Genomic DNA, 14025 nt, shown 5'->3' on the forward strand with positions numbered 1-14025 from the left:
TCTGAACAAATTAATGTGGTGGGCAACTACATGAAAAATGAGGTTTAATGCCATGTTTTGCCACCTAAATGCATTAAAAATGTAAAATAATGCATTTGGGTGGCAAAAATATGAATGCAATCTACTAGGGGGAGAACCTCTGGGGGGAATCTAGGATAGAAAAGGAACCGGGGGTCCTAGTAGACAAACTGCTGCAAGCAAAGCCAATTGAATATTTTACATTCATTAAAAAGGGAATTAACAGAGATAAAACGATAATTCTCCCACTCTACTAGACTCTGGTCCGGCCATACCTAGAGTATGCCATCCAGTTCTGGGCACCAGTCCTCAGGAAGGATGTGCTGGAAATGGAGAGAGAGTCCAGAGAAGGGCAACAAAGCTAATAAAGGGACTGAAGGATTTGGGGTATGAGGAAAGATTACTAGCACTGAACTTGTTCTCTCTGGAGAAGAGACGCTTGAGAGGGGATATGATTTCAATGTACAAATAAAGTACCATTACCCCACAATAAGGATAAAACATTTCCACAAAAGGGCATTTAAAAAGACTCCATTCACTGAATCTAGAGGAAAGCAATCTAACTGGAAACTGCATAGAGGGTTCTTTATGGTAAGAATGTGGAATTCTCTTCCACAAGCAGTGGTTTCAGCAGGCACCTAAACAACCACCACATACAGGCATATACAATGTAATATTGACATAAAAGCACGCACACAGGTTGAACTTGATGGACTTTTGTCTTTTCTCAACATTACTATGCAAGTATGTATATTTATTCTCTGCTTCAGCTAATTCCCCACAGTTATTACCTTTTGTCTCACTTGACCCTTACAAGCTCTTACAAGCAGGGCCCTTTAGATTCCTCTTGAATTGTAACTGTTCTGTTGTTCTGTATGCCCTCATGTTGTGAACACCTGCGCAAACCGTTGATGCTATATAAATCCTCTATAATATTAACAATAATGTTTATAGTGCCAGTAATGACTTCAGATAAATAGCTGGTTATGCTACTTGGACATGTACTTATTCTTTCTGTAAAATATGTAGTTGTCCAAGCTTTTCTAAAGCTCAAGATGTTTGTATATGTTGTTATTGTGTGTGACTTTACAGTAAATAGAGTAGAATTGTTTTTATGTCACTATACAGTTAATAATAATGAACAAAAAATGTTGTCATTCACTAAGGCAAATATGCGGGGCAAGTACCCATATGGAAGAAAAATATATTTCCAATATATTTATTAAAAAAATTATATATTTTAAATATATTTACAATATATTGGCCTACGCAAATATATTTTTACATCTATTCCAAAAATGTAAATTAAAATATATTTTCCAAAGGCATATATTTGAAAATATATTTTTTTAATATATTTGCCAGATATTTTTGAGCATCTAAAAAAATGCATTTAAACATATATTTTTAAATATACTTGTAAAGGCATTCCAAAATATAATTTAAATGCATTTTCCAAAGACATATATTGGAAAATATATTTTTAAAATATATTCTTCAGATTTTTTTAACACATAAAAAAAGTAATTTCAACATATATTTTTACATATATTTGTAAATGTGTTCCAAAAATATAATTTTAATATATTTTCCAAAGGCATATATGTGAAAATATATGTTTGCAAATATATGTTTCAGATATTTTTGAACATATAAAAAAAATGCATTTGAACATATATCTTTAAATATACTTGTAAATGCATTCCAAAAATATAATTTAAATGTATTTTCCAAAGATATATATTAGAAAATATATTTTTAAAATATGTTTTTCTGAAAATATTTAGGGGCAGATTCACAAAGCGAGTACGCCGGCGTACTTTCAAATTTCCTGCGTCGTATCTTTGTTTTGAATCCTCAAAACAAGATACAACGGCATTTGGGTTAGATCCGACAGGAGTACGTCTTCGTACGCCTTCGGATCTAAGATGCAATTCTTCGGCGTCCGCTGGGTGGCGTTCACGTCGTTTTCTGCGTCGAGTATGCAAATTAGCTATTTCCGACAATCCACAAACGTACGAGCGGCCGTCGCATTCTTTTACGTCGTCTCTAGTCGGCTTTTTTCGGCATATAGTTAAAGCTGCTATTTGGTGGCGTATAGTTAAACCTGCTATGTTAAGTATGACTGTCGTTCCCGCGTTTAATTAGATTTTTTTTTTTTTACGTTTGCGTAAGTTGTCTGTGAATCGGGATGGACGTAATTTACGTCCACGTCAAAACAATGACATCCTTGCGACGTCATTTAGCGCAATGCACGGCGGGAAATTTAGGAACGGAGCATGCGCAGTTCGTTTGGCACGGGGACGCGCTTCATTTAAATGAAACACGCCCCCTACTCGCCGCATTTGAATTCTGCTCCGTTACGCCGCTTGAGATACACTACGCCGCCGTAACTTACGGCGCAAAATCTTTAAGGATTCGAACCAAAGCCAGGTAAGGTACGGCGGCGTAGCGTATCTCAGATACGATGCGCCGGGCAGATCTTTGTGGATCTGCCCCTTAATGTCTAATAAAGACATTTCAACATATATTTTTTCTGACATTTTTGTAACTATGACATAGATAACATTCTGAATACATTTATAAGAGAGCCACTCCCATTGTAAAATGGTTTGTTTTACTCCTTTTAAAATAAAAAATAAAATAAAAACCAAAAGATTCAAATAAAATATATATTTTTTTTTATAAGATTTTAAGCACATAATCCATTTAATACAAAGCAGATAAACCTCTCGCATCCACTTTCCATTCCCAAAGAATGTCATTCTGAATTGAGAACGCTTGTCGGCGGACCAGCAAAACGTCTTAAAATACAGCAAGTCCAGTTAGTTGGATTTATTGATTGACCTGAATGAATGAGAACCTTCAGACATCCACCTCCACAGTCCAAGGATCTTGTCTGCTTACAGGGTACCGAGAGAAACTCCGGATATAAATGATCAATGTTCTGTTTAATCCATGAATCAGTAGTTACACTATTATTACCAAACTCCCTCATCCGTGTCTTTATGGACCTTGCTTTGTGCACTGGTGCGCAGTCATGTTGGAACAGGAAGGGGCCATCCCCAAACTGTTCCCACAAAGTTGGGGGCATGAAATTGTCCAAAATGTCTTGGTATGCTGACGCTTTAACAGTTCCCTTCACTGGAACTAAGGAGCCAAGCCCAACCCCTGAAAAATGACCCCACACATAATTCCCCCTCCACCAAATGACTTGGACCAGTGCACAAAGCAAGGTCCATAAAAACATGGATGAGCGAGTTTGGGGTGGAGGAACTTGACTGGCCTGCACAGAGTCCTGACCTCAACCTGATAGAACACCTTTGTGATGAATGTGCTTCTGGAAGAATGGTCAAACATTCCCATAGGACAGCCTTCCCAGAGGAATTGAATCTGTTATAGACTGGGATGCCATTAAAGTTCATGTGCGTGTAAAGTCAGGTGTCCTAATACTTTTGGCAATATAGTATATATAGTATATATACTGTATATTCTTTTTATACTAAGTCCAGTCCATTGTTTGGACTTAGTACCTGCTGAAGGGTAATTCCAGCAGCCAAATAAAAGGAATTGGGATATTAAAGTTCTCCCTAGCACAAAATTAAAACTCAGCAGCTACACAATGGGGGTTATTTACTAAAGGCAAATCCACTTTGCACTACAAGTGCAAACTATAACTGCAAAGTGCACTTGAAATTGCAAGGAAAGTGCACTTGGAAGTGCAGTCGCTGTAGATCCGAGGGGAGAAAGGAGAATAAAAAAACAGCATTTTAGCTTGCACATGATTGGATGATAAAATCAGCAGAGCTTCCCCTCATTTCAGATCTACCCCTCAGATTTACAGCGCCTGCATTTTCAAGTGCACTTGTAGTGCAAAGTGGATTTGCCTTTAGTAAATAACCCCCATACTGTACACATACTGCAGCTGCTGACTTAATATTAGGACACTTACCTGTCCTGGAATCCAGCGATGTTGGTACCCCAGCCAATGCTTCCATTGGCTCTCGGGGTGCTGCTGCTGCCATTCCCTATAGGGGCCAATTCACACCACATGCAGTCCAGTGCGTTTATTTTTTTGTCTGCATGGAAAGTAGGTTATATGATTTTCAATGGCATAATTCACACCAGTGCTTGCAGTTCCAGAAAAAAAGTAGAGCATGCTGCATTTTTCCTGCACTGGACTGTAATGGAACACTGTAAAGCACATCAAAAACGCACTAGAATGCACCTGAACGCACTGGAACACACATGTCCTTATCTAAGGTTAAGAAAAAAAGAGGGGTAAATGCACTGGAATGCATTAAAAACACACCAAACATGCCCTGGAATGCATCAAAAACACACATGCAGAAAAGCATCGGAAACGCATCTGACGCAGCGAGATCTCTCGGAAGTGGGGACAGGTACCTGTCAAAAACAGGAACCTGCTCCCCTCCCCCGAAAGGTGGCAAAGTAGGGGGGGGGGAGAGAGGCAAGTAAGTGGAGCTTCCACTTTTGGGTGGAACTTCGCTTTAAATGTCATATCCCTGCCCAAGCTGCACTGTTGTCATGTGCCAATACTAGGCTGGGCTGGAAGATAAATATGTAAGTGATGAGAGCTGCATTCTTGTGTGTGTGTATATACACACAGTATATATGTGTGTGTATATAATATATATATATATATATATATATATATATATATATATATACACATACATACATACATACATACATACATACACACACACATAGAGTATGTCTGATATATATATACACACACACATATAGCAGAATGAAGATACAGTGTGTATATATATATATATATATATATATATATATATATATATATATATATATATATATATATATAATGCCTCTCCCATCACTCACTTACATGTATAAATATTTTTCTCATTTCTTTTTTTTTCATTCCTTTTATTGGGATGTGGATCTGTGATTTCTGTGCCTTCAATCTTCTAATATGTAAATCCTGCCCTGGGAAAAACTCTTCAAACAGACAGACTTCTATCATAATACAGGAAGACAGAAAGTGAGCTGGGTGGGAACCAGAGGGGTGGTGAACCTTCACCTCTCACTTCCTGTTTAGGCCTAGTCTGAAAAGGAAAGCATGGCATGGTGGAGACACTCTCTCTGTATTCTGGTGGATGGATTCTCCTGGATTAAAGGTATGTATTCTATCAAATAATATTAGAATTGTGAAAGTTTGGTGCATGAGTTAAGTTGTATTTGTCTATTTCCTGCTGAATAGTTCTCATTCTGTGTGCATTCACCTTCCCAGTTACCATGCAGCATGTTCACAGTAATGTAATATTATAGAGCTTCTCTTCCACAGCATGTCACTCTGCTTCATATAATATGTGTGGCTTCCATGTTATATCCAGTAACTGTGTAGCATACTTTCAGTGCACATTGCTGCATATAATATTATACGGCTTCCATTCTATATCCACTCACCATGCAGCATGGGGGTTGATTTACTGAAGGCAAATCCATTTTGCACTACAAGTGCACTTGAAAATGCAGTCGCTGTAGATCGGAGGGGAAGATCTGAAATGAGGGGAAGCTCTGCTGATTTTATCATCCAATCATGTACAAGCAAAAATGCTTTTTTTTTTTTTCCATGTCCCCTTCAGATCTACAGCGACTGCACTTCCAAGTGCACTTGTAGTGCAAAGTGGATTTGCCTTTATTAAATATATCCCATTATAATGTCAGGGCACAGTGCTACCAATGTTTTATGTCTCCCTCCCCTTTTGCATATTATCTGCCCTGCTACTAGGTGTCAACAGATATGGATTTTTCCATACAGATACCAATTATGGGCCACCTTTCAGGCCGATAACAATATGAGGTACTGATATTCTGTTTACATCCAGCTGCCCCAGAAGTAGCCTGATATCAGTTGACACCTAGGCCTTTTTTTGTATTCTAACAGCCACTGGCCACTGTCAGAATACAGGAAAAAAGAGCAGATAGCTTGGGAATCAATAGCCAGGTTGCTATTGACTATTTTAATTTGCAGTAGCCAATAGCTAGTGTGCTATTACACCTGCCCACTGCCTGTTGTCAATCAGCAAAGGAGAGGATTTGAAGGAGAACATTCTTCTTCAGGTCTTCCTCTGCTGATTGACAGCAGGCAGTGGGAAGGGGGCGCAATAGTCAGCCTAATTTTAAAATTTAAACAGCCAATGGCAGTCTGGCTATGGTTCCCCCACTACCTGCTGTTTACATTCAGCTGCCATCAAATAAAGTGTGCAGAAGGAGGTTAGCTGTGTCTGGGGTGTGTGTGTGTGTGAGGGGGGGGAGGGGTGGATGGGGTGTGGAGGTGGAAAGCTAATTTTTTTTTTTTTTGGGGGGGGATTCTGACAGATGGGCCGCTGTCAAAGCACTTGACCAAGACTGACAACTGGTGAATGGAAAACTGGAATAAGCACTTGGAAGAAGAAAACCGACAACTGAGACAACTTGCCTTTGGTAAGCGGACAACTTAATTACGATGGTGGGCACCTTTCGTTTTTTTTTATATCACCGCATTCAACTGGCACTGTATCTGATCATCATATCTGCATCATCCTTCATTATTCATTTGGTCATCAGTATTTGAGTTTTGTGGCGATATCATTAAGAACTTTTGAGGTTTGGTTTGCCAATTGTGTGCTGTTGGCATACACTTTTGGGATCACCGATTTGGCGTATTAACCTCTCATTGTTTATACATATAATTGGACATTCATTTTGTGAATTTATATACTAATTTTTCTGTGCACTCTGATTTTTTGTTTTTGTTAATTATTGTGCACTGTTTTTGGCATATCAGCCCCTGGATGCCAATCTTTCAATGTGAATTGGTATTGGTAAAATTGTTTTATTTTAATTCATTTTTTATCTATTTATTGTGTGTTATTCCACCAGTACTGCTGCCTTTTGTTATTTTTATTTTTATTTATATTTATTTTATGTTTGACCAATTATTTTCCCTTTCATTCTACAGTGTTTTAAGGCAGAGTAAGGCAACCTTAGAGAGGTGGAGATCTACCTGAACAACATGGGAGAAGTCAAAGATCACTGGGCACAGTGTCCTCTAATGTTGCCTCCTCACACCTGACTAAAACATATAATTGCCGTACTACCACGCTGCAATAGCGTGCCTTTCACTGCAATTATTGGTGTTAACATTTTGCCTCCTCACCACCTTGCAGAATTTCTCAGAGGCGCATTGGAGCATTGCATACCGCACTTGTGAATGAGCCCTTAGTTGCATTTGGCAATAGCACTTTTAAGGCTCATTCACATGTGAATTTGGGGATGGTAAAACCCTGCCCCCAATCCCTACCCCCTTTAGCTGCTAAGTGGCAGGGGGTCAGAGTGCCATGGGAGATGGGTGCTTGAGAGTTACTATTAGCTCTCAAGCAACCAGAAACAACAGTACCAATGGGGATCGTTGGGTAACTGGGAGTTTACTGTACTACATACATTATAGTATCAGTGAGTGCACTGAGATAACTACATACTATATACACAAGTAGGATTTTTGTTTTGTGGAACATCTTTACTTTTACCTTGGGAGAAACCCTCCTGGAATATTTTTGATCTGGTGGGGGGGTCAGCAGCAGACTGGAGGAAACTTTCTAATCATGTAAAAGTACATTTTTCCACAAGTCATCAATTTCTAACAAATTAAATTAATGGATATAGTGAGAAAATAGGCCATTATGTTACTTAAAAAGTTTTTATGCATTTTCATAGATTTGCCTGGTGTAATGGATACTTTGAAAACCACAAGAGCGCAGCTAATAGTACTGAAGAATGATGGTGGAAGTACATCCTGTGTGGGTGTATCATGTGCATCACCTTCTGTCCCGTCTGAAGAGTTGAGCTCATCTCCTTGTCAAGTGTCGTACTCAAGGCCTAAACAGGTAGGTTTTCTTTTGGTACCGAAACATTAAAATGTCTTTTTTTTTAAATATCAAACATGTCCTACTCCTATTTACCTGCTCTGTGTAAGGGTTTTTGTACAGAGCAGCTCAGATCCTTCTCTTCTCAGGTCCCATGCCGGTGCTCCTGAACCAGAGCTCTGTATGTCCAATCACACACTGAGCCTTGCCCCCATCTCCTAATTAGCTCACTGGCTGTGATTGATAGTATCGGGAGCCAATAGCTCCCACCGCTACAGAAAGCCAATCAGCAGTGCAAGTCCCTGAAGAGACAAGGCTCTCGTGGACATCGCTGGATCGAGAGGGGGCTCATGTAAGTATAGGGGGCTGCTGCACACAGAAGTTTTTTTTTTTACCTTCATGCATAGAATACATGAAGGTAAAAACCCTTGTGTCTTTACAACCACTTCAATAAAAACTAACCTTTAAGGCGGTGCCTCCAAGCGGCTGACAGATGGAGAGAAGCAGGTACAGTTAGACCCTATGAAAACATCAGCTTTGACATGTAGACTGTAAGCCAATTTGACTGTTGTGTCAAAATGAGATATCTTGCTCAGTCTGGTAGTAGTCTGAACTAATAAGGCAAGATGTTGATTTTTATACAGATTTTTGAAAAGTCTACAATATTTTGATGTTTTTATACATGCTTAATTTTGTTAGTTTTATTTACTCAGCTGCATCTGTTAGACTCCTTTCACACTGAGGCAGTTTTCAGGCGTTTTAGCGCTAGAAATAGCCTCTAAAAAGCTCATAAAACTGCATCCCTTTCAGTGCAAAGAGTAATTTCACACTGGGGCGGTGCGCTTGCACAACATTAGAAAAAGTCCTGCAAGCAGCATCTGGGGCGGGTTGAGAGCGCTATAAATAGCGCTCCTAAAATGCACCTGCCTATTGAAATTAATGGGCAGTGCTTCCAAAGCGCATTAAAAACTGGTCTTTTTCCCTTTAAAAAAAAAAAAAAAACCTTAAAAAGTGCTACAAAAACACTGCAAAACCGCCGGAGCTTTAGCAGCGCTGCAGTGTGAAAAGGGTCTTATATGGTTTTAGATTCATAGGGAAAATCTAATAAGTCTTATATTTTCAATTTTCTTTTTAAAGCTGCTACTTTGGCAAAGTTTCCTGGGATCTCATAAGCTGTGATCAGTGACGCTGTTATGAGAAAAATTGCGGCGTTGAAATATCACCTGAAGGGAAACATCAGGAACCTCAGCAGAATACCACAAACTTTTATGTCATTAATGTCATTTACCACAGTTAACACCACTTTCTATTCCCTGTGTTGTCGTTTTTGTATATTTACATGATAATAAAGTTGTGTGTATTGTACTGTGTTATTGTTTTTTTTCCAAAATGTATTTTTTATTTAATTTTTATTTTAAAATTTTGCATTCAGAAGTACATTTACATTTATATTTAAAATATATTTTAAAAAAACATTCTTAATATATTTTTCCCAAATATATTGCCATATATTTGAAATGCTACAATTTTGGCCAGATTCAATATATTTCAAAAATATATTTCAATATATTTGTGAATATATTTTGGAATGCATTGTGAAATATGTTGCACATATATTCATAAATATATGTTAAATGTACTTCTGAATGCATTTAGCAATATATTTTTGCAGCCATAAATATATTGCAAAGTGCATTTTGGAATGTATTCAGAAATATATGTGAAATGTACTTCTGAATGCATTTAGCAATATATTTCTGAATATATTCACAATGCATTCCAAAATGCACATTGCAATATATTTATGGTTGCATAAATATATTGCTAAATGCATTCAGAAGTACATTTAACATATATTTATGAATATATTTGCAACATATTTCACAATGCATTCCATAATATATTCACAAATATATTGAAATATATTTTTGAAATATATTGAATCTGGCCAAAATTGTAGCATTTCAAATATATGGCAATATATTTGAGAAAAATATATTAAGAATGTTTTTTAAAAATATATTTAAAATATATTTTACTTCCACATGGGTATGCGCACATGTTTTTGAGACATCCATCTGATGAGCGGTTTATCAATCTTGTAGTTAAATTTTTTTTACAATTGAATTTTTTTAATTCATCCTACTTGCGAATATGAGTCAGCATGTCAGTGACTGTCTTGCATCTCTTCAGTAGACCATCCAAGCGAAGTGGCTCCTCTTTTAAGAACTTCACAGCCTCAACTTCTACTCGGAGCACAATCCGCATTTTACTTTGCAAACTGGGAAACTGAGCTGAAAAAAAAATAGATGTACACAAAAGATATTAAAATTAAATGTTAATATACACTAAATGTAAATATGCACTCAAACTGGCCAGGATGAGATTTAGAAATAGGTGAGGAGATGTCTTCGAACAAAACATCTAAGCACTGGTAAATCAATTGTGACTAACACAAGAGTAACGCTGTATCCTGGCCTAGGGGTGCAGCACGGAAAGAGTCCCTGTCGGCTTGTGCTACACTGTTAGTGTAAAGCAAGCTGCTTCTAATTTTGACCGTCCTATCATCCTGGACCACAAATCTTCCTCACTGTGCTATATGTTTTTTGCTGCACCATTGGCATGGTTATATCTTCTTAGTCCTCTCCATAAAATTATCAGAAATGTGTGCTTAAAATAGAACTATAGGCAACACTTTTTTTGATAGAGTAAGAGGGGGTTATAGCCCCTGTCAGTTTATTTTTTACCATCCCTGTCCCATTGCAGAGATTTCCCTTCACTTCCTGCCCCATAGCCAAACAGGAAGTGAGAGGAAATCTATGCAAATTAAGGGAATACAATGTCCCCCCCCCCCAAGAACTAGTGTCCCCACTTGAACATTTCTGGGCGGGTCTTAAACAGATAGGGGTGTGACCTTGACAGGAAGGGTGGGTCATATTTAAATTAGGGGGTGCGCGAGTTTAGTCAGGCCTAGGGCAGCACAAAACCTAAATACATTACTGCACAAGTGAATAGTGAACACTTCCAGATGCCTGAAATGCTTGTTATTGCTCTTCAGAAATGGCCTGATCACCTCGAGCAATGATTGCCATCAGTAGCATCATTTTTAAATGATAAAGCTATTTTTTGCCCATCTCTACACAATCAATAATGGGTCTTTATATGAGAGTGCTAAAGTGTAAAGATGCCTATGAGCATTGAGTTCAGCTGGCAATACATGCTTCATCAGGGTGCTAAACGCTCCAACACAGCCTCCAACAGAAACAATTATGTCTGCTTTTACTGTGAAACCTGGGCTTGTTTTCTATAGCACAAATGCTCATATCTGGGCAAAATGTCCCCTCTTTTTTTTTTCTTTTTATCACGGTATCTATGCTCCTTTGAAATGAAGTCCCTTGCCTCCAATGTGTTTTTCACGTTGGATGTCCCCTGTTGATACCTGGTTATGGGGTTCTATGTCCATGCCGAGTTGGGGTGGCAGTGGACTGGGAGGGAGGGGAAATGTTGTAGTTGTTATTTTTTTGCACCATCATGTTTACCACTGTTTACTTATGCTAAAGGTACTATGTTATTGCTATACATGCACTATCAATATTGGTTGCCACTGTTTTATGCTATCTGATGCGTCTGTCTGCTCTGCTGGTCCTGGTCCAGTTGCGGTCCACCATATACACCCTTTCCCCCCATGAGTTTCCTGAAATTTCTCACGTGGAATGTTAGAGGCTTGCGCAATAAGATCAAAAAAGCCGTCCTGACATTTCTCAAGTCCCAATGCGCTGACATCGTCACGTTGGTTGAGACCCATGTAACGGGCCACTTACAATCCTCTCTCAAAAAGCCTTGGCTAGGTTGGGCCTATCACGCCATCCACACCTCATATTCCAGAGGAGTGTCGGTCCTGGTTGCTAAAAGGGTTCCGTTTGACCTGGTGTTACTCCAGACAGACCAGCAGGGCAGATACATTTGCAATAAAAAGTATGTGAACCCTTTTTGAAGGATATGGATTTCTGCACAAATTGGTCATAAAATTAGATCTGATCTTCATCTAAGTCATGTCGGAACATTTGGGGTTAAAAGAATACACATAAGATCGCACATTTGATATGTTTCATAGTGTTCCATATTCATAATATGTTTAGCAGAAGAGATGCCATTTTGTGTCTTAAACCTGTGAATAAGGCCTTGTTCCCAGAATGACCTATCTCTTCACAAGAAACTGGATGCCTATCTGTGCCATCTCCAAGGTCATATATCTTGGGGGTTTAACACTTAGAAGATAAGAGAATGATGAGGAATTCTGGTTTCATGGGAGATGAAAAGCCTGCACAGCATGACACAAAACTCAGCATTGTCTTTGCACTATGAGACTAAGGGGGCTTATTCACAATCCCAGTGGAATTGTATATCTTAAATAGTATTGTTTCTTTATAATGCCTTAACAATATGTGTGTATTAGTAATTCATATATAAGCCTGTGTAATACATAGACAATACTAGGGTCCCAAAAATACAAGATCCTAAAATAACTGAATAGTATTAGGCTGCTTTGATCACATTCCGGCATCAGTTCAAGGAACTTTCCAAGGCATGTGTGTTGATCATAAAACCTTATCTCAATCATAACTTTAGACGTTGCCAAGATGTCTGACAATTGTTTGACATACAGGACAATTTATGGGGGTTTTTATAGGCCCAAGTTAGAGAGGTCATAAGTCATGATTAACTCTGCTTGACCTCATCATTAGGAATAATTCCTTATACACTACTGCCCCCTACAGGTTAATATCGGCATTGGTTCAATATAGACTTATCAAAACATATTATTATGTGACATCGGCAGTCATGTGATAGTGATGTGACACACCCACTTCTTGGGAGAGATAAAAAGTGATTACTCAGGACAGAGGGATCTCTGATGGGAAGAAGCTTGAGGGAGAGAGATGGCTGATCTCTGAAGGAAGCTGGAAAGCAGAGAGTGACCGCAAACATGTAGGGGCTCTCAAGAGTCCTTCATTAGGACTTTCCCTTCTCAAACAGAAAGATCTCTTAATTACTGGTAATGTATAATTTTGATCTTACATCCTCTATGCAATAGGTAGTTTAAACAGATACCAACTGTGGCCACTCTATTATCTTAGCAAGTGTTAATTGTATCTGGAATGTCTAACTGCAGCATGAGATACTTCAGAGGCAATTACAGAAGTAACGCACAGACGTACTGTATATAGACACTTGTTACATATATCGATCACAATATCATTGTGAGTCCTAGTGAATGGCCTAATGTTGGGATATGTTTAAACAGGTGATGCAGTAGAGATAGCCTTGTGTGTTAAAAAGACATTCTTGGCCAAATTACCAAGAACTGTCCACAGGACATCTTGTCCTTGTGTCTTATGTAGCAGTAGCAAGAGATCTGTTTGTTATTGAGAAGAGATAATTCAATGTCAAGGTTATGTCACTAAAAGCTAAAAGGTTTTAAATACGCCAAGATGATTTAAATATGAGAGTATGAACGCCTTGTCATAATATTGTAAATAGTCTCTAAACATTCAACCATCGCTTATTTCTGATTATAGAAGCATATCAAAATTGTTGTAATACGAATTGTACCTGATTTTAGATTTTGCACTGTACCTTTAGTTAATAAATATATATATATTTAAAATATTCATTTGTATTGCTTGTCCTCAAAATAGCACGGATAAAAGAATTTTAGATATCTTGTATTGTAGGAAAATTGTATTTCTCCCAAAGCACAGATATACATATTTTCATAATACAATAATATTTTATAGTTCAGAATAATTATTCTGACGGTATATGTAGGCTATATGCCGAGATACGTCAATGGTTCTGACAGTCACAACAATAGATCAATCACAGTCTGCTTAAACTAATAACACACAAATAATTAAATGTTACCATGGCCACATCTAAGGCCCCAGGATCAGATGGCTTACCACTTGAATTCTACGCCACCTACTCTGAGAGGCCCAAATTGTAGTTATCCCTAAGCCCGGTAAGGACCCTAAATACCCGGAATCGTATAGACCCATTTTCCTTGCTACAGGTTCATTAACCGGGTCATTCTGTCACTGATCCATCC

The 14025-nt window shown here is 38.2% G+C and overlaps 1 protein-coding gene across 12 annotated transcripts in view; it reads right to left on the bottom strand.

The window, feature by feature from the left end:
* SRCIN1 (SRC kinase signaling inhibitor 1) overlaps positions 1–14025 on the bottom strand; it is a 461563-nt gene that overhangs the window by 99615 nt on the left and 347923 nt on the right. For all 12 annotated transcript variants that reach the window (XM_040329863.1, XM_040329861.1, XM_040329866.1 and 9 more), the window contains one exon: positions 10063–10210. In XM_040329863.1, coding sequence (XP_040185797.1) covers positions 10063–10210 — 148 coding nt within the window. The remainder of the gene's footprint in view (positions 1–10062; positions 10211–14025) is intronic.

This window comes from Rana temporaria, chromosome 12 (genome assembly GCF_905171775.1).
Source record: "Rana temporaria chromosome 12, aRanTem1.1, whole genome shotgun sequence".
Taxonomy (NCBI): domain Eukaryota; kingdom Metazoa; phylum Chordata; class Amphibia; order Anura; family Ranidae; genus Rana; species Rana temporaria.